Source organism: Myodes glareolus, chromosome 13 (genome assembly GCF_982192425.1).
Source record: "Myodes glareolus chromosome 13, mMyoGla1.1, whole genome shotgun sequence".
Classification (NCBI taxonomy): Eukaryota; Metazoa; Chordata; class Mammalia; order Rodentia; family Cricetidae; genus Myodes; species Myodes glareolus.
The window spans coordinates 30,855,393-30,880,494 of NC_142038.1; the positions used below are offsets into that span (position 1 = coordinate 30,855,393).

Below are 25,102 nucleotides of genomic sequence, written 5' to 3' on the forward strand. Positions count from 1 at the left end.
TTTTGGATAAGACAATCTATTGGCTGGAAATGTCAACAAACTAAGGTTTTAAATATCTGCATATGGTAAATGTGCATATCCTTTCTTTGCAAAAATGGTGCATTAACTTTAGAAAGAGAGGTTGCAATAGTGAATGCCCTTCGGATTTTGGCTAACTTTCACAGTATTTTTGTTTGTTTGTTTGTTTGTGTCTGTTTATTGAGACAGAGTTTCTCTGTGTAACATCTCTGGCTATCCTGGAACTCACTCTGTAGACCAGGCTGGCCTTGAACTCACAGAGATCTGCCTGCCTCTGCCTCCTGAGAACTGGATTACAAGCATGCACCACCACTGCTCAGCCACAGTATGACATTTTATACCTAGGTAAAACATACTAACATTTGTAGACCTATTTTCTCAATTTTTTAAAAAAATTTGAAATTATAATTCTGTCACTTCACCTCCTTTCCTTTTCTTCATCCAACCCCTCGTTATGGCCCTCCCTGCTTGCTTCCTCTCAGATTCACAGCCTCCTTTTATTTAATTCCTATTATGTGTGATGCGGAATTCCCCTCTGTATGCTGTGATTACCATTAATGAATAAAGAAAACTGGCTTGGCCTGTTAGGATAGAATAGAAGTAGGCAGGGAAACCTAAACAGAAAGCTGGGAGAAAGAAGGGCAGAGTCAGAGAGAAGCCATGGAGCCGCTCAAGACAGATGCTGGAAACTTTACCCAGTAAGCCACAGCCATGTGGCAATATAAAGATTAATAAAAATGAGTTAAATTAATATAAGAGTTAGCCAATAAGAAGCTAAAACTAATGGGCCAAGCAGTGATTTAATTAACACAGTTTCTGTGTGATTATTTCAGGTCTAAGCTAGCCGGGCAGCCGGGAACCAACAAGCGGCCCTTCTCCAACATTATGTGTACATACATACATATATAATTTGAATGAAGTTATGCCACTTGAGCTGACAATGTGCTCCCTCCGTCCCCTGGTCAAGAACTATGGACCCTGGATTATAGCCCTATTTTAAAAATCTCAACATTTTTTAGGAAGATACAAACCTGAGGCAACATCATGATGTTTTAAGCAGTGGCGACTCCTGGTTCGGAAACCAGACTTCCTTTAAAGACGGGATGGCAGCTGCTCGGTCTGAGTGTGCTCCTGCTCTGCCCTCACTGCCACCTCTGCCTTGTCCTCATTGGATGAACACTTTGCAGCATTTTTTTTTTTTGTTACTGTGCCCAGGGGAAGAGCCTAGGCCCCGTGTTGCAGTTCACTGAGGACACACCCCCGTTATAGCATACTGTATTCTCTCCAGCAAGTGATCTCTAGCATGTCGCCTACAGCAATATCAGCAACAGAGAAGAAAAGGGACCGATTCGCATGGTTCCCTGGGCTTATAGTGAAGATTTGGCTGAAAGCTGGCTCCTTAATGGGAAGCAAGGCCTTCTTCCTGTTGTGAAGTCTTAACAAGGAACTTATTCAAAAACTTATTAGCGAAAAAAAAAATGTGAGCCTGTTCATGGCTGACAACGAAATGATGTCCTGTATAAATATTACCCAGAATCTGTTCTTTCTGTTTAGAAAAAGTAATCCAGCTTTCCGTTCCAAATGTGATCTGTGTTTTAATTTGCTGGAACTGTCTTTTTTTTCCCCCACGTTTGTTTGTGTCCAATGTGTTCTATGAGTGTGGGGGAGCAATCTCTCAGCAGGTTCAGAGACTGACAACTACTCACACACCCAGGCCCATGGAAGGCCCAGAGAAATGAGGCATTGGGGGACCACTGGGCTGGCCCGAGAGCAGTAGAGACATAAGTACAGGCTGCAAAGCAAAGAGACAGAGGGCAGAGAGAGAGAGAGAGAGAGAGAGAGAGAGAGAGAGAGAGAGAGAGAGAGGAGGCAGGAAGCAGGCTGGTCACAGATGGGAAGGGGATTACAGGATCACATTGTGCGGCAAAGCCAGTGCATTCCCGCAGGAGCCTGGTAGGTCTAAGGCCAGATGGGATAATTTGTCTTACCCCATGACCCAGACTGTGGAATGCCAGGAACACATTTTCTGACTGGCCTTAAGCCAAGTCATCTCTTGCTTTTCTCATGTGTCCGAGGGTGTCCCTTTCACAGGCTGGTTCTAAATCATCAGAGTAGGTTGACACCCAGGCTGTGGCTGGTATGTCCAGGGGCACTTCCCACTCTACGTGGGTTTATAAGACAGAAGCAGGTTTGGTACAGCAGAGCCCAAATTCGATAGTGTGGCCTCTGTTAGGATCGATCTGCTTTACCAGACTGAAGGTGCCCCTTTGCCTCACTGAGGTCACTGAGAATTTAATATTCATGTGCAAAACTCTGGAATCCTGGTGAAATCACAAATGGAATTTAATGCCTGATATGATCAAACTTCAACATCTGTGATGCAGAGGTGACAGGGACATACATAGATGGACTTTTGTGCTATACAGCCAAGCTCACAAGTCAAGAGGGAACTACAGGGAGGAGGCCTTGAATCCATGGGGCACTCGTACTGAGAGCAAATGAAGTTGGTCTATCTGACAAGTGGCAGTCCATCCCTGTTTTGTTTTGTTTCTTTTTTTCCCCCACAACCAAAGAAGCTCTCAGCAAATTCTGGGGTGAGGGCAACAGATCCCTCTGAGGGTGCCATGTTTGTGAATCTGGACTTAATGTAGCTAAGTTGCCAGTGTTCCCCAAATTAATCTAGCAGCTAAACCCCACTAAATTCCCATCTTGCTTATTTGCAGAAACTGGTATATAGATGCTGAAAGTCACATGGAAATCCAAGGGATCCAGCATGACCGAGACAACCATAAAAGGAAGCAAGGGTGGAATTCTCACCCTTCTCCCGGTTCAAAACTTCCTACACAGCCACCATAATCAAGGAAGAATTGAACCAGTATGAGGACAAGCATACAGCCCAATGGAATTGACTAAAACATCAAGACATAAGTTTCACATCTATGGGAAACTGACTTTGGCTGGGAAGTTAAGACAGTCAGTGGGAGAAAGAGTGGTCTTCAAAACCTGTGCGGAGACCGCTGATTATAGGATGAAGTTTGACCTCCCCCTATCATAGCATAAAAAACTAACACAGAACATAGTTAAAAAACTTTAGAAGACAACACAGAAATAAACCTCTGCAATCCTGCATTAGGCAATGATTTCTTAAAATTGATACCAAAAGCACAAGGGAGCAATATTTGAAAATTAGACAAGGTAAGCTTTATCAAAATAAAAACTTCTGCTGAGAAGAACGCCATGGAAATAGCAGGGACAAAAATAGGAAATGGAAGGGGAAGGCTTGCAAATCATATCTGGTAAAGAACACTTATATAATGAGGTCTTAGAACTCAATGATATAAAGAAAAAGAACTCGTTTAAGAATTAATGAAAGCTATGAATATATATTCCTCCCAAGAAGATGTACAGGTGGCCAATAAATGCACAGATGATGGATCCCCAGCATCATCAGTCACCAGAGGAACACAAAGCAAAACCTCCAAGAGGTACCACTTCACAGCCACTGAGACGATGTCACCAGAAAGACGGATGTGTGCCGGGGATACAGACACACTCGGATGCTGCTGGTGGGAATGTAAAGTGTTCCTGCCAGAAGAGCGATGTTCTTGCTCATGATTTACAGACTTTGAAGGCAGCACTAAATGTCCAAGCAAACCTGTACATCATGAGTAAAGATATCATTCCTCATCTGGGATTACTACTCACCCGATAAACTTCCCAGCCGAATTCATAAAGCCACATAAATAAAGAGTTTCTACCCCATGGTTAGAAATTTTGTGCTCAATCATAACATGAATTTATCATGACTCAAACTTTTAAAGAAGGAAAAGGTTTTGAACTTTTATTTCTGGGAAAGAGTTTAATATTTGTATATGAACCATATTAGGAGTAGTTAATAGTTTCATCTCTATGATGATGCTAATTATAGTCTTGAGACTTATTTAAAAAATTTTCTCTCTCAATACTCAAAATATAACAGAAATCTCGCTGGCCTACATTCTATCAACGGGATCTTACGTTTAAGCTCAATGAAACTGACTACCCTTGTTTATCAGTTAGGTGACTGATAAATCACACCTAACACAACATTTCATGGACAAAAATGTATTCACTTGCTGGGGACTTTACTGCAGTTTTAAATTTTTTTTTCCTGAAAAAAAAATGACCTGTGTGTATTTCTTTGAAGGAAGAAGCAACACCACTAGATACTAGAGCATTGGCTATTTCTTTCAAACACTGGCCCTAAGTTCATACCTGACCATCCAGGGAGGCAGCGGCAGTGGCCTGTGGTAGGATGGCAGCCATCTGCATGGCTGCAGTCACAGCGCTCAGCACAGTTTAGCCCGTATGTGCCATCCTGCAAGGAAGAGAACACCAAAGCCGGCGATGACAAATCTAAGTATTCCCATGATAGCAAACCACAAGGGCCCTGACACGTTGCTTAGGAACATGCATCACATCCTCTCTCCCCAGGATGCAAAACACAAGCTTGCGGGGTAGCATTTGAAAACCTCCTCAACACTAACTTAGGTTTGATACAATAATTAGAAGACGGGCACAGTGAACCAATTGTGTCAGCTTGTATGTATGTATACATACAATAAATAGAAGCACGCAATTGACTAAAAGAACCCTTTACCACACTCATGAAAATGTTCATTTGTCTTTAATGATTCTTACAACATAGTTCAGCATTGTGTTCCCTATAATTCTCTTTCCTTAGAGGAAAGAGGGGTCTTTGTCCACATAAAAAAGATAGACATGTACACGTACAAACACACACACACTTACACATGCTAGATAGACACACAGATTAAATAGATGATAAGTACATAGATACATAGATATGATAATAGATGCTATATATGTGATACACATATAATTGAATTAAGTTCATTTTCATAATCTGTTGTCAGCGGAATACATGACATGATAAAGAAGACTGAAAATCGATGGTTACTTTCTCTAATAACTATCTTTCTTCCCAGGAAAACGTCCAAACTGTGCAGAACATTATGATTCCAAGACGGTAAGTAAGCTTTCCATTGGCAGCCTCCTCATCCTCCCCGGATGTGCATGCTACTCTTCATGCTACTGTTGAGTGGTCCAATAAAGAGGAGACTCTTGGTGGATGGGCATGACCAATTAATTATTCATGAAGAAGAATGAAAAAGTTTTTATTGGTAGGGAAAACTTATTTTTGACTCCAGACTCTAGGAATTGGTATAGGGTACCACAACCCTCCCTGTGTTACCCAAACACTGAGGGAAACAGTCCAGTGATGGAGGGCGGGGCCATGGAAACAGCATTACCAGGCAGCAGGTGTTAGGTGACATAATCATTTGTCTAGCAACCAGCTAACCCACTCCTTAGGCTCCACTAATGTTTGCCAGGATTGCACCGCATTTAGCTCTGTTATAATAGATGTGACTGCACCATCAGATTTCCCTAATACATCTAATGCAGAACAATAGACGGTATGCACAGGGGTTTCCACTTTGTCTATGATGGAGAAGTAAAAGGCCACCTAACAGCCCAGTGGAGCTTTGCTAATCTGCCTATTGGTCTGAAGAGATGGGGCAAAGATAGCTTAGCTCCTAGGGGCTTGGGGAACACAGAATAATGCAGGGCAGGAATCCTTCTCTGTTGGGAAATGGGTTGTACTTAACAAGAAGGATGCCCAGAGGAGAAAAGAGAGGCCTCATAGAAGCCCTGTCTCTGGAATGGCCCAATTTAGGGGATTCCATTGTTATCTGATAATGTCCTGGGGGAGAGAACCTACTACTGTTGATAGAAGGCTTGATGGCTCCAGAAGAAAGCATGGCATAAGCAGGGAAAGAAAGCAGTCAAGGGCTTTGGAAAGCAAGCACCAGGTCACAATAGAACCCCCTTCCCATTTTACCCTCAGCTAGTCTGCAGCACCTACAGAGGAGAGTTTCCAATGACGCATGTCTCCAAATTAGGTCAAGGGAAGGGAGTAAGTGCTGCGGAGACTTCTGTGCCTCCAGAAATATTTACATCAACCGAGGCTGTTTCCAAACCTCCTTTCATCACTTCAATGTGCATTTCTGTGACACCAGCCACCGCCCCCTTTTCAGCCCCCCTGTCACTTCCCAGCCCAAAGCCTGCAGATTTCCATTATAATGGAAACAGACTATGTGGAGAGTTGACAGGCGTACACTGGGTGTTTGACCAATGCTGCTGCCTGGCTGCACCCAGGAGATGAGTGGATAAGAAACGGAAAATGCCGGAGTGGGGGGCTGGGAAAGCAGCATGGGGGTCAAAGAAAAGAAGGAAGCATTCTTTAAAGCCTGATTAACTGATTTCCACTCCATGCCTTTCCACGCCTCTACCCACTTCCCCTCAAGTAACAGTTACTGAAGACTGGGTCACACTCATTCACCTCCAGTTGGGAAAAACAAACAAACAACAAAGTGGGCAAAGAAATCAACCCTCCTGCACAGTCCTCCGGGCGTATCCACCCAGAGCCCACATACCTGGCAGGGAAGTTCACATTTCTTCCCCCGCCATCCAGGAGCGCAGGTGCAGGTCCCATCCAGGGTGTTGCAGGCACCCCCGTTGAGGCACTGACATGTTAAGTTACAGCCAAAACCCCAAGTGCCACTGGGGCAGCTGATGGAACAGTCTACCCCGTGCCAGCCTGCGTGACAAGAACGACAGAGCGTGTGAGAAGACAAAGGCGGACCGGGAGCTTTGCTGAGTGTTTCCAAGCCCATGTCTCCCTTTAGAGACATCTTGGAGATGCTTAACAGTGCTGCCCAGCCCCAGTCGCAGCAGTGGCAGACAGTTTTGGCTCTGCCACAAAAGGCCTCCACCAGAAATGAAAAGGAACCCCCAAGGAAGCAAGCAGCCAACTGTGCCCTGTGATCGGTCAGGGATGCTAACACTGAGATGCACCCCTGGGCTACTGGGACGGGATGGTGGAATGAGGTCACCTTTAATGGGCTGTGGTGGTTGGGGTGGAATGATAAGCTTTGTTTATTTCTATCGGAAGAAGTAGAAGGTTTGTTCTTGGAAGAATAGCCCCATCTTTGAAGCAGTAGCCATTAACCATAAAAAAATGGGTTACCAAGATCCTGGCTGCATCCATGGAGGACACAGTCTGGGCCACACATAAAATCTGTGCTGGCTGCATTTCCTGTCATGCCTCCAAGTCAGGCCATTTGGGGGCATAGACATGTCTGTTTGTTTACCCTTCCCAAAGTCATGGACTCAGACTTTGAAAGCTGGCAGCAGCTTCAGAGATGACCAAATATGAGTTTCTTTCCTAGCCTGAGGGAGGATGAGGTCGCACTGAGTTTAGTGGATTTTGAGCTAAAGCCCTCATCCGTGTGTCCTTCCAGTGACTCTAGGAGGCAACAGGACCAGGATCTAACAAAAGATTCAGACACCCATACTCTTACCTGCTTTACAGATACAAGAGCCATCCACAGGAGAACAGACAGCATCGTTTTTACAGCGACAGCGAGAGGAACAGTTTATCCCATAGCTTCCCAGTGGACACGGGGTAGAGCAGTTGATTCCCTAGATGAGCAAAAACAGCAAAATGTGGCTACTTTTTCCAACCAAAACCACGCCAGCACAAGCGAAAATACACTGCGGCGCTGCTAATTGGGCTTTCTCTCTCGTTTTAACACTCAATACTTTTGAAAGTTGCTATAATACTATTTCTTATCCAAATTGTACATATTCAAGTGCAACCTTGGCTGGTCCATGATTATGATAAAATATTAAATAGGACACACCAAAAGCCTGCTGACTTCTTTAGATTTATCTTTGTAACAGAACAACAGAACAAACCTTTCTCCCTTGGTTATGCAAGTAGACATATGAAAATAAATTATAAGTGTAAAACTATGGTCAAGGAAACTATAAACACGAACTGCACATCATTTCCAAATGCTTTGTGGGCCTCCTCATATAATATGCAATATTGTAAATGGTTGAATTAAAACAATACTCAGCCAGTGGTATAGTTCAGTTTACCCAGCAGTAGGCATTAAACACAGAACTGAGCTACCAAAGGTGACCAGGGGACAATACTTTTCAAAAACTTTTAAGAGGAGGTTAATTTAAGGGTCAGTCAAAGGATTGTGACTCTAATCAGAAATCTCTGGGAAGGTTCTCTCTGCTCTGTGACTTCAGGGTCCACTCTTTCTACATGATGTACCCCAGAATGACCATCACCATTTTTCAGAGTTCAATGTTATCTTTACAACGGGAAGAAAGAAAGCACAGCCACTGCATCCCCTTTTCAGAAGCTAAGAACGTCCTGGAGACCACAGGCACAATTCTACTCTCGCGTACAGGTACATTTGTAGACGCTACACTCTCAAAGGGACTTCAGAACTTTGCACAACTGCCTATAGCGTGTGAACGTATCATGAATCAGAACTGATGCGGGCTGTGTCTTTAAATTTTGAGGAGTTAAAACAGAAACTGTCGTAAATAATAACTAGGCTGGGCGGTGGTGGTGCACGCCTTTAATTCCAGCACTTGGGAGGCAGAGGCAGGCAAATCTCAGTGAGTTTCAGGTCAGCTTGGTCTACAGAGCAAGTTCCAGGACAGCCTGGGCTATTGCACAGAGGAAAAAAGAAATAATATAATAACTAACAATAACCACATTAAAAAAAAACTATCACTCTATTGTCTATAGGTCACAATAACATAACTACATTAGGAGTAATTATAATAGGTAATACTTCCTGATGAGTTCTAACAGCAAACATTAATGACATCTTCATAGTTTTATTAGTGCTCTCAGCCATCACTGGGATGCAAAAGTTACTAATCTCAAACAGTTCTTCTCTCATGGATGCTGTGAATGGTTCGGTCGCATTCACTCTGCTTCCTGGTAGCTCACATAAATGATGCTGCTGATGTGTCTGTTCCACACTGCGCATCCCTGTCATGCCTCCAGAGGCCAAGATACTCACTTTGAATCCTGGGGCGCAGGCGCACCTTCCCGTCACACTGTCACAGTCAGCCCCATTCTGGCAGCTGCAGATCTGTTGGCAAGTTTCCCCATAGAATCCAGGAGAGCATGTTTCGTTACAGTAGAGTCCAGACCAGCCCGGCTTGCAGCCACACTCTCCAGACATAGGATGACAGCTGAGGCACAGATGAAGGGAACAAGTCATTCTGGGATAAACATGACACTTTAGCCCTGTGCAAATGTTGCTTCCTCAATAATCACTAAATGTGCAGGTAATTCCACGAACATGATTTAAACTTAATTCTTACGGTGGTGCATTTAATTGATGCTTAAGTGTTACTGCAGAGCCAGTGAACTGAATCAGCATTGTGCCTTAGCCAAGTAGCTACAATCACCACATCCTTTGGTCTGAAAGTCTTTGTAATTGTCTTGAGCTGAAAGCGCTAACTCAATAAGAAGACAGCACCATGAGACACAAGTCCACTGTGTAATAGCCAAGGAATTCCGAAAGCAGCGACCTTGCCAACAAGCCTCTCCCCACCAACCCATCTACCTGGTGGTACAGCAGCAGCTGCCACCTGGAACAGTAGCCACATTGACAGGCCAGGCAGCCAGCTGTTGCCCCACAGCAAATGGACACATCAGCTGTGCTAAGATGTTCATGCAAGTGAGCGGATACAATAAGGCCCTCTGTGGCACGCTGGCTTAAAACGTGTGCTCCTCGGCACAGAAAAACCTTGACGATCCAACTCGGCTGACAACAGAAAAACTCTGTGGAGATCGCCTCCTGTCCCCACAAAGTCCAAACCCTCCCCTTAAACAGGGCAAACGACAAGTTCTCATTTCCATCTAGAAATCTGCTAAATGGTCTTTCTAAGGAGTCCTCCATCACCTCTGGCTCTTACACCCTTTCCTTCTCCTGTTCCGCACAGCTCCTTGAGTCTGGAGGATAGGAATTTGACGAAACGTCACACTTCGGACTCAGTGCACCCAACTCACTCTGCACACTGTTCAGTTAGGACTCTCTGTGTTACTTCCCATCTACTGCAAGAAGAAAGTTCTCTGATGAGGGCAGAGAATCATTCTTGGTCTCTCCTTCAGCCTCATCTCCCATCTCTAATTATTACTAGCACTTAAGCATGCCAACTCAAAACTATAGATTGACTATCCATATATCCTCTATATTGTTCTATATCTTACCATCTGAACTAAAATGCCTTCCTACCTGTATCTACACATGCCTTGTCACCTAAAGCATCAATCACACCACAGCTCCTCCATAAGGCTTAGGAAAGGTTCCCCACTAAACAATACTTGGGATGAAACCCATACCGTTTAATATGCTGACATGATTGTACTATTTGTAACCTAAGCCAGGACTTCTTAAGAGTGGAGAGGGAAATGCTAAAACTTACCCCAGGACAATAGGCTTAACTAGTGTGTCCTTGTGAAGTCAGAGATAGAGTCACCCTAAGACAGTCATGAAGCCTTGGTATTGGCCACTGCCATTTCTGTACCTGCTCCAACCCAACGGCGAAAGGCCTGCCATTGTGGTTCTTTCTTCATCATCTCTACGCTCAGCCACATGGCATGTCTTTCAGCCTGCAAAAGCATCCAGAGTTCTGTCCTTCAAGAACTTCCATGGGGCTGCTCCAACGTCCTAAGAGACACCTTCCCTTTTTCACGTCTCCCTCTCTCTCTCCATCTTGTCCTCAGTCTCCGCTGAAACAGCCCTCTTCATAGACATCTTCTCCACCCAGTAAGACTAAGTAGGTCTCCCCAGTTCCCTTCCCCTTCCTCGGCTCACCTGTTGGTCTGCAGCCTTAACTTACTTCACCCCCACAACTTCCTTTCCCACCATGCCACAAGATCTAGGAGGACAAGAGTTAAATCACGTATGCGGCCCATCCCCAGCACAAGGCAGGCTTACAGCAAAGACTGCAGGGTGAACTGATGAAAAGGACATAGCCATCTTCAGATCTGGGTTTTATATCATCCCTGCTTCTCCCTCGCATCTCTGAGGCATGACACAAGTACCCGTGTCCAAAGGCAGGGCTTCCCCTAAAGTTTGTTGTTAGTCTTAAAGAGAATTGCCTCCAATACCTGTGAGGTTCACTTAGGTGAAGGCAGACACTAACAGATGGCATTTACAAGGCACTGACCTGGTGCCAGCCCCCTGCTAAACTACCTACATGCATTATTTATCTCAGTCCCCGTGGCCACCTAAAGTGGCAGGTATGGTCCCATTTCATAAACGAGGAAACTGAGGCCTAGAAAGGGTAAAGCTTATTCAGAGGTTCGCATATGTAGTAGTGGCAGAGTCAGACTTCAACACAGCCTTGTCGGCTGAGAGAGAAGAAAGTTTGTTAGCCTTCGGGAGTGACTCAATGCGGAAAGGAATTACTAAAATTTAGGATTTAATGCTGTGATACAAAGTCAGCAAGATTGTGAAAATCAGTCAAATTTATTTGAGTAAAACCTTAAATTTGAGAAAAGCAAAAGGAAATAAAATATTTTATCTTATCTGAACCTTCTATAAAGGAAAGGGCATCCTTTGGTAGAAAATGATTTACAATTAAAAATCAGAAATATTATTCATGTTATAGGCATGAATGCTGAACAAAATATATGAATGTGAACTGGGGGGGAAGATAGAGTAAAAGATATTGAAGGGCCCCCAGTGAATGGCAGTCCAATGCACTGGTTCTCATAATGGTTGACAGCAGGATTAGCATTCTGCAACTTGTAATTAGGTGTAGGACACCTCAGCAGTTTGAAGGTGCTCGGTGGGCTCTCACTCAGGCAGTTAATGGATAATGAGACCAACATGCGGAAGATCGGAGGTGGAAGGGTGTTACTTCGTACCTGCTTTCTGTAAAGAACAAATTGCTTTACACATGAAAATATAATCATGCACATACGGAAATATTTGTCATTTTATATATGCCTATAATTACAGCTAGTTTAAAAAAGTAATTCTTCGATTTGATAGCTAACTTGTAACAGGAATCCAATGGTACATAATACTGGCTGAGGCTGGTGAAATGGACCTGTGATACCAGCTATTCAGGAGGCTGAGGCAGGAGGATTGTCAGCTGAAGGACTATTTGGACCATACTGTAAATTCAAGGTCAGCCTGGGCATTTCGTGAGGCTCTGTCTCAAGATAAAAACTATGAAAAGAGCTGGGCTGTATCAGTAATAAAGTACTTGACTAGCATGTGTGAGGTCCTAGGTTCAAGCCCCAATAGACATACTTATCAAACCATCATGAGTTATTGAACTTTCGTTTATTCCTTTCCTTATATGAGGTCTGCACTCAAATGCAATGACAATTGGGCGGTCTCCTGGCTGGTTTTGATTGTGAGCTTGACGCAGCCTAGAGTCACCTGGGAAGAGGGAACCTCAATTGAAGAGTTGACTCAATCGGATTGGCTTTGCTTGTGAGGGATTTTCTTGACCAATGACCGATATGGAAGGGAGCAGCCCACTGTGGGTGGGACCATCCCTAGGCAAGTGGGTATGGACTATACAACAGGGTTAGGTAAGCACCCTTTCCTCACCATTTCTGCTCCAGGTTCATGTTTGGATTTCTACCCTGACATTCCTCGGGGACAGACTGTTACCTGGAAGTGGAAGCTGAAACAAACCCCTTCCTCCCCAAGTTGCATTTAGCTGTGCTCTTTATCACAGCATTAGGAAAACAGAACAGGTGGGGTTTGCCAACTAAGTCGATACTGTTTGCTAACGGCTACTGACTGTCCTTATTAACGAGGACTAGTAGACATATGCTATGTGCAGTATAAGTAAACTCATTCTATTTTCTTGCTCTAAATCATTTCCACTATAAAACTTAGTTTTCCACCTGAAAGTCTAGGTCAGCAAAAATGTCTTTGGGCTCAATAATGTTTATATATTAATATTACCAGTAAGTATATTTAAATTAATCTCAACTAAATAACGGATTACAAAATAAAATGGCTACAGTTTGGGGAATGCCTCTCCTAAAGAAGTGGAGGCCAAGATCAAGGACAGTCTGGTCTACATAGCAAGTTTCAACCAGGGATATACAATGGGACCTGTCTCAAAATAATAAAATAAAATAGTTTATTGAACCTGGCTCTCTTGTGAGGGTTGCTTCATCTTAAAGATGAATATTGGGCAACACGACATAACCAAATGCTTAAATGTATTTAGATGTTAGAGCCTGCCCTGTCTGCTGTTGCCTTTAGATGTCAGTTGGTTAAAATGAGCCCAGGCTACCCTTCTGGAGACTCCATGTGCCTAGTCACTCTTGTCATCTAGCCAAATGCCAGACACGAAGTGAGGATTTCCAGGACCAGTCAACTTCCAATGGATCTGCCAGGCGTCCCTACAGAAAACAGCAGATGAGACCCGACCCCCCCCCCCCCCCGCCCCCGCCAGGATGAGCCTAACCTACACAGTAGAAAGTCTTCGGCTACTAAGGCTGCTCAGTTCGGCATCATAGGTTTTTTGTTGTGATGCGACTAATGCTAGCCTATCCCGACCCCTCCTCAAGTGTGCAGCTCTCATAGGTCAGTATGGGCATGCGCGGAACCTAGGCATTATGTAAACTAGTAATTTACATTGCATTGTATATATGATTAATTACACGGAAAGGCTTTGGATAAGTTTATTGCATGAATTATATATAACGACAAATCTGTACTTGCTTTATTAGATGAGAGGAAAGCAAATTAGGCTTTCAATCAAAGCAATGATTCTAAGCCCTTTTTCTCTTGAAAGGGACTTGCATTTTACAGGGATGCTCAAGAGATAAGAATTAATAGATGGCTCCAGCTGGGTAGCCAACGTGATAGATTCCTGTAATCCACATTTAACTAGTGTCAATAGAAATTTGGAAAAGCTAATCTTTTAAAATAGTTTTCATGACTAAGGGCATTTAAATTGTTTCAAAATCTTCTGAATATTTGATCCATATCATTTAGGTATTGTTTTGATCTATGTAATTATCAAACAACTGCATCTACTTCTTTATTGAAGTATATATATATCTGACAGGGCCTGTGTCAAGAGCTCCACAGTTCCATGATCGGGGTGGGGAAAACCCTCCGCCTGCACCTAGATGCCCAGTTCCACCAAAACCAAGTCTCGATGCTTCTCCAGTTCCTCTCAGGACAGAGGTCTACTTTTATGCAGGTTTTCTGCTTTATTTGGTTTCAGTTGTATGCACATATAACAAAGCAGTCTGCTGGTGATGGTGCTACATGAGGCTTGCCTTACTGTACAGGAAGCCACACTCATGATTTGCATTTAATCGAGCCAGCTCCTCACATATCAGAAAGTTTAAAATAAATCTTTGCATACATAATTATCTAAATGTTTCATCTACAAGATAACAATATGTTCCAATGAAAGAAACCCAAAGTTGACCATAACAAAGTTATGTGAATCATTTGGAGAGCATACTTCTTACACACACACACACACACACACACACACACACACACGCACACTCACACACACACTACAATACAATACAAAATAGATTTTTCTTGTGCTCATAACAATGGCTTAAAGAATCGACCAGTCACACACCTTTGTTCCCTTCTAGCTCTCATATGTTTGGGGTCTGATGTGGCTGAGTACAAATGAGTCCCATCTGCTCTGAATGCAAACAGAAGTCTTTCTCCTAGCATCTGAGCTGTTGTATACTGAGCTACATTCTTGTCCGATTATCTTTTCCAGAAGTCTACAAACAGGCGGGGAATTCTAAGTTACATGGGTCTGGTCTGTGGAGAAGGGGAGAGGGAAAGAATAGGTGGGTGGGAAGAAACTTTTCACGGACAGACAAGGCACAGTAGGGCGGACAGGAGTGTGGTTTCCTGTTACTAGGATTTTGGAGAGATTTTTGAGCTGAGAGACCCCTGTGAGCTCTTGTTTTTTTTTTAGTCAGAACAATCAGTCCTGAAAGTTCTTCCACATGTGACAGCCACATGTGAGGCGCGTTCACAAACCCTGCCCACTTCCTCTCTGCAGCCTTTCTTTCCTCCCCCAGCTGTGCTCTCAAGTAAAAGATGCTGCAGTAAGCACGCTGTTTCCACATCCCGCCCTCGGTTTAACCCCCGTCCCTCCACGGTCTCTTTGCTTCTCTGGGAATGTCACACAATCCTTCTCTTAGGGCAAAGTTCTGTCCATCTCAGCAGAATCATTTTACCAGTCCCCATCAACAGATAAAATAACCTAATACCCACCAACAACCTTAGCCCTTCGAACACAGGCTTTCAGTCACTAGGTGAAAAACAAAATGTCCTTCAACTTGACAACTTCTGTCAATGAGAGGCCATTCTTGCCGAGCTGTGGACACTCAAGGTTGAGCTTTAATAGACAATGCTTTTCCCGGGGCAGCTGGCACTCACCTATGAGTGTTGTCCAGGTGGCAGGGGCACCGCTTGTCACATTTGATGCCGTAGAGCCCTTCGGGACATAGGCGCGCCTCACAAAGCTCACCGGCGAAGCCTGCTTCACACAGGCATGCTCCACTCACGTGATAGCACTTCCCTCCGTTAACACACCTGCAGGTCTCTGCACAGCCTGCTCCATAGGTCCCGACAGGACATTCGTCCTGACACCTATTCAGACAAGAGGTCAACAGTTGGTTCCAAAGGGCCGAACCGTGCACAAGTTGAAATGCTTTTTGAGCCCATAGTATTTCATGTTTGTTCCAGTATAGGCAGAAAAATCATGAGATGGATCACTCTGGATAAGAGCAGCCATAAATGTGTAAAAGGGGGAACTAAATACAAACAAAAGACTCAAGGAATTCTGAGCTTCCAACATCAGATGTCCTGCATCCCAGTTTGTAGATTATAAGAAGGCTTCGGGTTTTCTAACAATTTTTTTGGCAAGTGGGATATTGTTTTCTGTTGGGAAACATGGCCAAATGGCAAGAGAGAAAAAACCAACCAAAAATTTCACCTCAGTGTCTTTTGAACAAAAAATGACATGGAGGGGAGAGATGTTTTGGTAAGTTGGACGAGGTAGGAAGCTGATGCTGGAGAACTAAAGACTCACCAGTGCTCTGTGGAGAGCATGGGTAGTTACTGGGGATAGTCAAATCTCTTCCTGGTGATGTGAGGTGACGAGGACCACTCAGCCAAGAAGACAGAGATAACGTCACACCTGGAGGAGTGCTCAGTAGGGAGCACTGTTTCTGTAGCCACTTCTCATGTGGCTTCCTAGTTATGCCAGACTCCAGTAAAAAATGCAGGTCAGTATTGCATTCTCCAGATCTGAACAATGCAAGCAGCAAGGCATGCAAAAGAGCAACGGCAGAAAAACAGTTTCAAGAAAAATAGACTTTCCACCAGGCTTGGCATAATGATTGGGTGTGGTGAGCATCAACACTGGGATTCTAAGTATAGAGGGGAAGCCTTGGGAGCCTGCTGACATTTTGCTGGCAGACTCTGGCTCTAGCGTGCATTAAGTATGATGGAGGAAAGGAAGGGGCCTCCTAGGAGCAGGTTTGACTGCTTCTAGACCATCTCCAAGTGTGCTTGTCCGCACTAAAGAAATTCTGGGGCAATCGAGTGAGTACTTCAAATAAATCCAAATGTAGATTTACAGCTACATTTGAACGCATATAGCTATTTCTAGACCAGAGTATTTTTTTATAAAGGTCCTCAATATTTTTAACCTTCAAGGTGCTTTAATAAACCAAGTCATCTGATTTTTTTTCCCTTTAACGTGTACACTTTAAAGAAAGACTTCATAAGGTACAGAGATTGAACCTAATCTAAACTTTTGCTAACGGTTGGCAAGAGATCTTCTCAATATGTCTGAAGGGATGTCCTTGCAATTCAATGCCAATGGAAGAAACATAAAAAAGAAAAATACCACTTCACCTTCTTCTGTGAATTTACAAACAAAACAATTGCTAAATTTTGGGTTGGTGGGATGACTCAGGGTATAAAGATACCCAGCGGCCTGAGCTGGATCCCAGAAGCCACGTGACTGAAAGATGAGCTGCTTTCCACATGCTGCTCCCTGACCCCCACACAGGTTCCACGCCCCGCCCCACCCCCAGCACACACAGTAAATACATAAACATTAACCAGGAAAAGGCTGGACCTTGAGTTATCTGCATAATTTTAACGTGGTTTATTTCAATACACTGCAAAGGCCGTTGGAAGTCGGATGTCTCAGAAAGTTATGTCGTCACCATCACAGAGAACCAGAGTGTGGGGCCTCATGGCGTCTTGGCACAGTGTTTTCTTTCTCTCGCAAAGCAAAAGGTGTAATAGTTGGTCCTGGCCTGTATTTACCTTTCTAGCCTCTAATTAGACATCCAGCAGTGTCTAGTGTAAATTCACAACACATACACTTGGATTTGCTGTAAAGCCAGTCACTGTGGGAGCTGCTGCTTCTGTCAGTGCTGCACCTTCCTGTCAGTAAGAGGTGTGCATTTCTACCTGCCAAGCCCAAACAGTGGGGCCGCTTTCTAGAAGAGACGTTGCCCACGGTTTTCTTTTTCCATCGCTGCTTTAAATGTGTGCAAGTGTATAAGGTAGAGTGTGATAATTCAATGCCCGTATACAGAACATTTTCTACCATAAATAAACATCATGGAGTGGCAATGCCCTTCCAGTTGGTCTCTAGCTTAAGACCATTTCCCTTTCATGCCCTTCGAGTTGCTTTTGTGGTCCCACAAGAAACAAGCAAGGCTATACCAGGAATCAGTGATACATTTTCTCAAGAAAGGTAGCAGAGAACTGGGTAGTGGTGGTGCACGCCTTTAATCCCTGCACTTGGGAGACAGAGGCATGTGAATCTCAGTAAGCTCAATGCCAGCCTGTTCTACAAAGTGAGTTCCAGGACAACCAGGACTGTTAGACAGAGAAATCCTGTCTTAAAGAACAACAAAAAAAAATAAATAAAAAAACAAAATAAAAAAACAAAGAAATGTCTAATAGTGTTCTAGAGTTATGAGAAAGGACAATTATTAAGTAGATATAAACCAATAAAACACTAATTAATGGGGCACATCCTTACTGATGTCATTCTGACCACTACTTTGCATTAGACTGTAAATTTAAAGAAGAGGAAGTAAGTGGGGTTGGCAGTTCCTTGTCCTCTGGAGCACGTCAGTTCCCAGAGTGACCAGAAGAGCTGAGCTAAATTGTGCTTCGCTGTGAAGGACTCTCATTCTTCATCAGACCTGGACACCAGGGGTCAGCAGCCTGCCTCTGTAGCATCTGAAGCTGCTGGCCTGGGGGAAACCCAAAGGCACTTTGAGGGTGCCAATTTTTCCACAGTCACAGAGAGGGGAGAATGCCCCTTCATTGAAGACCAGTGTTGTGCTCCTCCAACGCTGAGCGGCAGCCCCCGACTCTGTGCCATTATTACCCTGGTCTTTCAGAGTCGTACAGAGCACAGGTCTGGCAGGGCTGTCTTGGGGTTCACAATAAGAATTCCATTACTGAATCACGAACACTCACTAATCATGCTTTGCAGGCATGCCCGTGTCCTATCATCAAAGGGCCACAGAGGAAGTCCACGACACACCATTAGCACCTTGTAAGGCATCTTCAAGCAGAGCTCTGAGAGGATGCCAGAACTCTCTTCTCTTCATTTCTTGCCTACTTCCCTGTACCGCATCTTCTGACCGCAGCTCCCTTTGGGTCTTTCCACAAACCTCAAAGCCTCTTCTTTGTCATCCTTGGTGCCATCCTGCAAGGCTGCCGGGTGCACCGTTTGTCTCCCTGAGGTGGGGTGGCTGGCGTCCCCACATCCTGGCTATATTTGCTGGCAGCTGCCTGTGGTGGTAACCACTGTGGAGCGGCCCTGCTAATCACAGTGCTCCGGGCGCACTGACATCTCAAGACAAGTGAAGGGACACTTACGATCCCCACCCTCGGGTCTCCTCCCCACCTCCCGCCACAAACTGCTCCACAGCCAGCCACTCACTGTGTACTCTCATAGAGAAAAATGTGCCTCTTGTCATCCCATGGATTGTGTATGGTAATGACTTAAAACAGAGACTAGGATAGCAATGAGAAACAGTAACCGCGCGTTATCACCGATGACTTCACAGAAGCGTGGGTAGAAGATCAATCGCCCCACCCCGCTTCAGTTTTCCCCCTTGCCTTTGAGTTTCAAAAGTTTACTTGAAAATTAAGTATTCTTCTCTTCCCCTGTGTTCCTAGTCAGCTGAGCAGAAGCTCGCTGGTCTGGTAGGTGTGATGTTTTTCTGTTGCTTTTAAACTTAAACCTCTAAGTGAAATTTTGCACTGAAATATCTCTAGAGCTTAAAACATTATAGAAATAATCACTTAGGATCCTGCTTGGGTTTGTGCCTCTCCTCTTTCTCTGATCCCGTTAATCAATCATCTAATGACCTCATCTATCCACAGCTGAGAACTAGGCCGTGGGAAACAAAATCACAAGGAGTAGCCCAGTTCTATATTGCAGAGGGTATAACTGAGATATCGGTAGTTCCTACATCAAAATACTAAGTAAACAACAAAATGGCTTTGAATCAAATTAAGTGGACACTTCTAACAAAAGACCTTCACAAAATGAAGGACCGAGGAGGTGATACTGTATGAGGTAGCAACCAGAGATTGTAGACAAAAAATTACTTGAAGTCATTTTCAATAAAGTAGACTAAGCCTGGACCTGCCGCATTGACCTCCTGCTCGTCCAAATTAACTCAGAGCTTCCAATCGGTCCAATAAGAAAACAAGTTAATCATTAAAGATGACTCATCTTTAGTAGTGGATACTATAATAGCGAAATTCAACAATCCCAGGACTTGTTTAAATAAATTAATATCAAAACTGGCAAGGTAAAGAGTAAAGAAGCAGAAATGTGAAAGTGAGTTTCCTTTATCTAGAAAGCATCCAGTTAGAGACCGAAAGAGAATTTATTTTAATTTATAAAATATTTAGAAAATGCATTTAATAAGAAAATCCAGATAGTTCCTGGGGAGGTGGAGAAGTGTATAGTATCTAATCAAAAGTCATAAAATTAGAGCAAAGTTTTGGAAATAAAAAGCATTCTTAAGGCCATTCTGAAGAGACGGTACTTTATCTAAGTTCCTAAGGACATGTCTCGTTTGAAAACCAATCTGTCAATGGCCTTGTCCCTTTTCTCATTTTTCTGCCATGCCTCAAACCTACCTAAAATAATGAAAATGTGAAGACCTAAGTACTCAGCATTTCAGAACGACACATTCATTACAGGTTCTGAATAGCGTTTATTCTATTGTCTTTTTTCTAACTTCCTTCCTGTTTTTCTCTAATTTCCTACAATTCAGTATTGGCTATTTTGTGACTCGGTTTCTATACATTCAATGAGGATAGAGTTCTTTGAACACCTTTAGACTTTATGGATGCTTCTGGAATATTATATAGTAGTTACATATGCATCTTACTGAGCATGCTCCCTAGATTCTCCAAACTGTCCTTCTAACTCATTACAAAGAGTCACAGAAACTCAAGAGTGTCCTTACCGTTCCCCGGTGTATCCTGGGCTGCAGTGACATTGGCCTGTAGCAGCGTCACACGTTCCTCCGTTGTGGCACTGGCATTCTTGGGAACAATTCTTTCCAAAGCGACCCTCAGGGCAGGGCTGACCACACACTGTGCCCTGAATTCAAAGAGACTTGGAAAATTAGATGGGCCACCAGCCAAAACCGTGGACGGCAGAGAAAGAAAACAGGGACAACAGAAAGGGAGGGAGAGATTTGGGGAACAGGGCTGTGAGAAAATTAGATTAAGGGCATTTTAGAACACAAAATAAATAATCTTTAAAATATGAGGAATTTCAGACTGAATTATTGACCTGATAAGTCCAAATCTCAAGATGCACTCAGAGACAGCAGAATAGGGGTCCTAAGAAATTTTCATAATAAAAACCGAACCCTAATGTAGAGTTACATAAAATTATTATGTAAATGCTCCTAGGTGTTCTTCCCTGTGCCTTACACACACTGTACATCAACAATACTCACTGAGAATCCACAACATCTGATTCCCACAGAAAACCCACAGGCTACCCACTATCTCTAGCTTCTTTTCGTGAGATGTAGCAGAGGAGGGAGTGGAAACTGAGGTTAGTATGCAAAATAAATGAAATAAATAAATAAATAACCAAAAGATGCAACAGGGCATTAGGTTGAAACTGTGTGTATTTGAGTTAGCAATAGCATGGCCTAAGAAAGACTTCTACAGGAATTAACCTTTCTTCCAGAAGAAAAGACACATTTTCAAGAAGGTTCAATAAACATTTCTGAGGCAGACTCAGTCCCTGAAGAGAACCCAACAAGTCACTAGGACATTTCTCCTCACCATAGGAGCTGTCCTTAGCAAGCGCAGGCATGTATATTCTAATCCTGTGTGGATGAAAGTTAAGACATGGTTCCAAGATCTCAGTATATTAGTGAACACCCCACAGTTTTCTGCTTCACTTAGCTATGTAACTTGGGCTTACAGTCTCTGATTTATTGGAGTTATAATCATTAAAATATTTATTGGAGTCATAATTAGTGCAAACAGCATTCCCCACATAACGGGATTCCCCTAATGTTTTTCACTGTCCCCTCTCTCTCGCTAAAGAGACAGACTGTGAGTACTCTGAAATTGGAGCCTAGCTAGAAACCAGATGGTCTTCTAAATGTTTATTCTGGATGGCGTAAGAAATACATTTTCCCTAACTACTGGCTACCCACAAAGGCAGTTGGTGAGCTAATTAAGTCTCCTCTGGTGGTTTCAAACCATCCACCAACAGGAAAGATTCTTCCACAGGCTCTTGGAGCCATAAAAGCCTTTGAGAGATGATTCAGATTGGTGCTTAAATGAGAATCATCCGCATGCCAGGCATTGTGCTAAGCACTGAGATTCAGTGATAAGCGGCATTTGCCTGTCTTGTTCATGGGTGATGAGGAGAGCAGATACAGAAATAGCTTTAATCACTCCGTGTTAGGATATCCTATTGCACTTAGTGGAATATAATGGCATTACTGAAGGAATGATGGACTGAGGGCCAGCTAACAGTTGACCAAGGTTCTCACTTTCTCATGGTCTAATTCTAATGACCTATCATGGTCCCTCATAATTTCCAGGAATGCTCTTAAGATATTGACTATGAATAAAGTCTAGTGTAAGCAAGCAGTGGAAAGACGGTTGGCTGAGATTGTGTGTGTGTGTGTGTGTGTGTGTGTGTGTGACAAGAATGCCAGTTCACCTTTGGAAACGTCTAAAATAACAATACAAATAAGATGCTGCAATGGAGAAATTTAAGTTGGGAATTCAGTTACCCACAGAGGAAAATGTCTGGAAGCTTCTATTAAGAAACATCTGTTGTGGCCTAGAGGAAGTGGTTGAGGGCAGGTTCCAGGGGACCCACAGAGTGGATCCATCTGTCTACCTCCTGAACTCATAGTCCCAGGCTGTGACTTCCACCTTCCCACATTGTGACCTCCAGGTGACGAGGGAATGTTTCAACCTCAAGATGAGGCGACCTCAAAGTGAAACGCCTGCAGTTCTTCACTCAGAGATCTTGGGGCTCCCTGAACCCTGTCACTTCAACAAGACTCTTCCCTCACCACAAAGCAAGGGCCGGTGTTGGCAGAAGGCTGATACAGGGGCTGAGATAATAAAAGGAGCCAAAGATAATCTGACATTTCTACCCGGGCTTCTAAGAGATGTTGGCTTGCACTCAGATCCAAGGGGCTGAGGAGCAGATGGTAGGTTAGTTTCCTAACATTTGTTTTGCTGGGCATGTTGGAACTACCCCTGTGATCCTTCCATCCTCAGGCCCTCAACAAAAGACTGCACCCCAACTCTATTCCTTACCTAGCCCCCACACTTTGCTTTAAGAATCAGGCTTTGGCCAGTTTCTGACCTTCGCCTGATCAATTCATTATATGCTTTCCCCAGGGCTCTAGATTAAAAGCCCTCCCTTATGTCCGTCATAAGGGCTATGCCTATGTTCCTTGCCGACACTCAAGAGTGATTCTACCCCCACAAAGTCGGTGACATTGTGACCACAGGTTCTCAAGGTTGGAGAACTAACAGGTAGTTGTGCCACATTAGGACTCAGGGAAGGTAAGATAAAGGTCGTGGGAAGGCAGCAGGTGACTGCTAAGATGTCTGAATGAAGTTCCCAGAGAGTGTTTATGTGAGAGGAGAGGGGAATAAGACCGAAACCCGAGAAATGCTGCAATAACCGAAGAGGATCAGGAAGAGTCCTTTAGTAAGACAAGTGGGAGAGATGGCCATTGAAGAAGTGGAGGACCAAGAAGGTCAAGGCAGAGAGGTGGGCAGTCAGGTGAGTCAAAGCTTTGGAGAAACAAATCAGAATAAGAACAGAAGGGTGTTATTGGCTCTGACAATACAGAAGTCACCACCGACAAAGAAACTGTGCAAGAAGAGGTCCTGGACAGACAAGGTAATGGTAGTGTAAACTGCTCTTGTAAACTGCTTTCTTCGAGCACACAGGTATAAACCAGCGCAGAGAAACAAGAACTAACACTCTTTCCTGGTTTCACCTGTGTAATTAGTGATGCTTTGACACTGCATCCTACAGAGCAATAAGCGTGTAGAATTACTACATAAAGCAAAAGCGTTCTGGTCAAAGTATGGGAACTTTGTAAGCCTGGCTTGTTCTCACATTCTCATCAGGTTCTACAATTCTTGATTTCCTTCAGTGTTTCTTCAGACTTTTCTAACAGCCTAGTACCTTCATGTGACATTTCCCCTGCTAAGAAGGAGGCTGTCATAGACAGTAGCAATCCATGGATGCAATTGTGGAGGCAGTTATTGAATAATTTCAGCATTTACTAGTTGCTATGGTTAGTGTGAGATCAGATTATCTGTTTCTTTTTCTCCTGGGGGGAATGCAGAGCCCATGGTCCTTCTTATTTCCACCGGAGTTCTTAACACACTTTGTGGACAAGTGTGGGTGAAGTTACCTCTGGCTTCTCTGATCTGAAGGATTTGTTTCCAAGTGGCTACTTATTTCAGTGTGGGAATTACAGCCACCGTGGCTACTGTCTTTTGTGCTAAAGTCTCCAGAGGACATTCTCCTGTGCATCCTGGACTGTGTGATTATTGGGGGTGGAAGGGACACTCACCATCCAGCCAGAAGGGCAAGAGCACTCTCCAGTTACATGATGGCAGACACCTCCATTCTGGCAGGGACATCGCTGCTCACACTGTGGCCCATGTTTGCCAGGGGGACAAAGATCTTCACAACTGAGGGATTTAAGTGAAACATAAGATACTGCTATTTATTATCCAAGCACATGATCCTCAGATTCACAGACACATCATCCAGAACCCTAAAATATACAGCCTGTCTTCATTTGATAATTATTAACATAATTTGCATTCAGAACATTAATCACATTGGCTGGAAGCATCTTGATGGGCCATTAGATCCTTCTTTGGGTCCTTCTTTGGGTTTGAGCTCTCTCTCTCTCTCTCTCTCTCTCTCTCTCTCTCTCTCTCTGTGTCTTTCTCTCCTCTCCTCTCTTCTCCTCTCCGCTCCTCTCTCTTTCAAGTATGTGAATCTGTGTGTGTGCTCTCTCATTCTCTATGTGTGTCTGTGTGTGTCTCTGTATGTGCGCACATCTGTGCACAGGTGTATTTGCCCATGTGCATGTATGTAGGGCTCAGAGGAGGATGCAGCATACACTCTCCAGTCTCCAGTTATTTCCTTAGATAGGGTCTCTCAATGAACTTGGAGCTCACTGACTATGGCTCAGCTGGTGTCCAGCAAGTCCCAGGGATCCCCTGTCTCTTCTCTCCCTTGATTCCCAGCACTAGGCTTACAGGCCCTGAAGACCGCACCCGGCTCCTTATGCAGGTGGGAGGGATTTGAACTCAGATCCTTGGGCTTGTACAGCATGAAGTCCCAGCAAGCAATCCACCTGGCTCTGGTTGGGGGAAAATCTCTCCCATTCGAGAGCTCCAGGAAGAAAAGTGACCACACACTGGTGACTGTGGTCTTCCTAAGCTGTCTTCCTAAGCTCTTGCGCTGGAGTGAAATCTGCATTTCTTTGGAGGTTTGTCCTAACATGAAAGCAGATCTAGATGCTCACGTGTTCCCTCCGTGTGCTTAGTCACAGTTTAGTCAGTTTGCA

General features: G+C 43.9%; 1 protein-coding gene across 3 annotated transcripts in view; it reads right to left on the bottom strand.

The window, feature by feature from the left end:
* The window catches only part of Megf10 (multiple EGF like domains 10), a 158,811-nt gene that overhangs the window by 30,589 nt on the left and 103,120 nt on the right, over nt 1-25,102 (bottom strand). For all 3 annotated transcript variants that reach the window (XM_085699845.2, XM_048419611.3, XM_085699844.2), the window contains exons 7-13: nt 24,092-24,212; nt 20,468-20,604; nt 15,375-15,587; nt 8,976-9,150; nt 7,443-7,563; nt 6,516-6,679; nt 4,273-4,375 (exon numbers count right to left, since the gene is read on the bottom strand). In XM_085699845.2, coding sequence (XP_085555971.2) covers nt 4,273-4,375; nt 6,516-6,679; nt 7,443-7,563; nt 8,976-9,150; nt 15,375-15,587; nt 20,468-20,604; nt 24,092-24,212 — 1,034 coding nt within the window. The remainder of the gene's footprint in view (nt 1-4,272; nt 4,376-6,515; nt 6,680-7,442; nt 7,564-8,975; nt 9,151-15,374; nt 15,588-20,467; nt 20,605-24,091; nt 24,213-25,102) is intronic.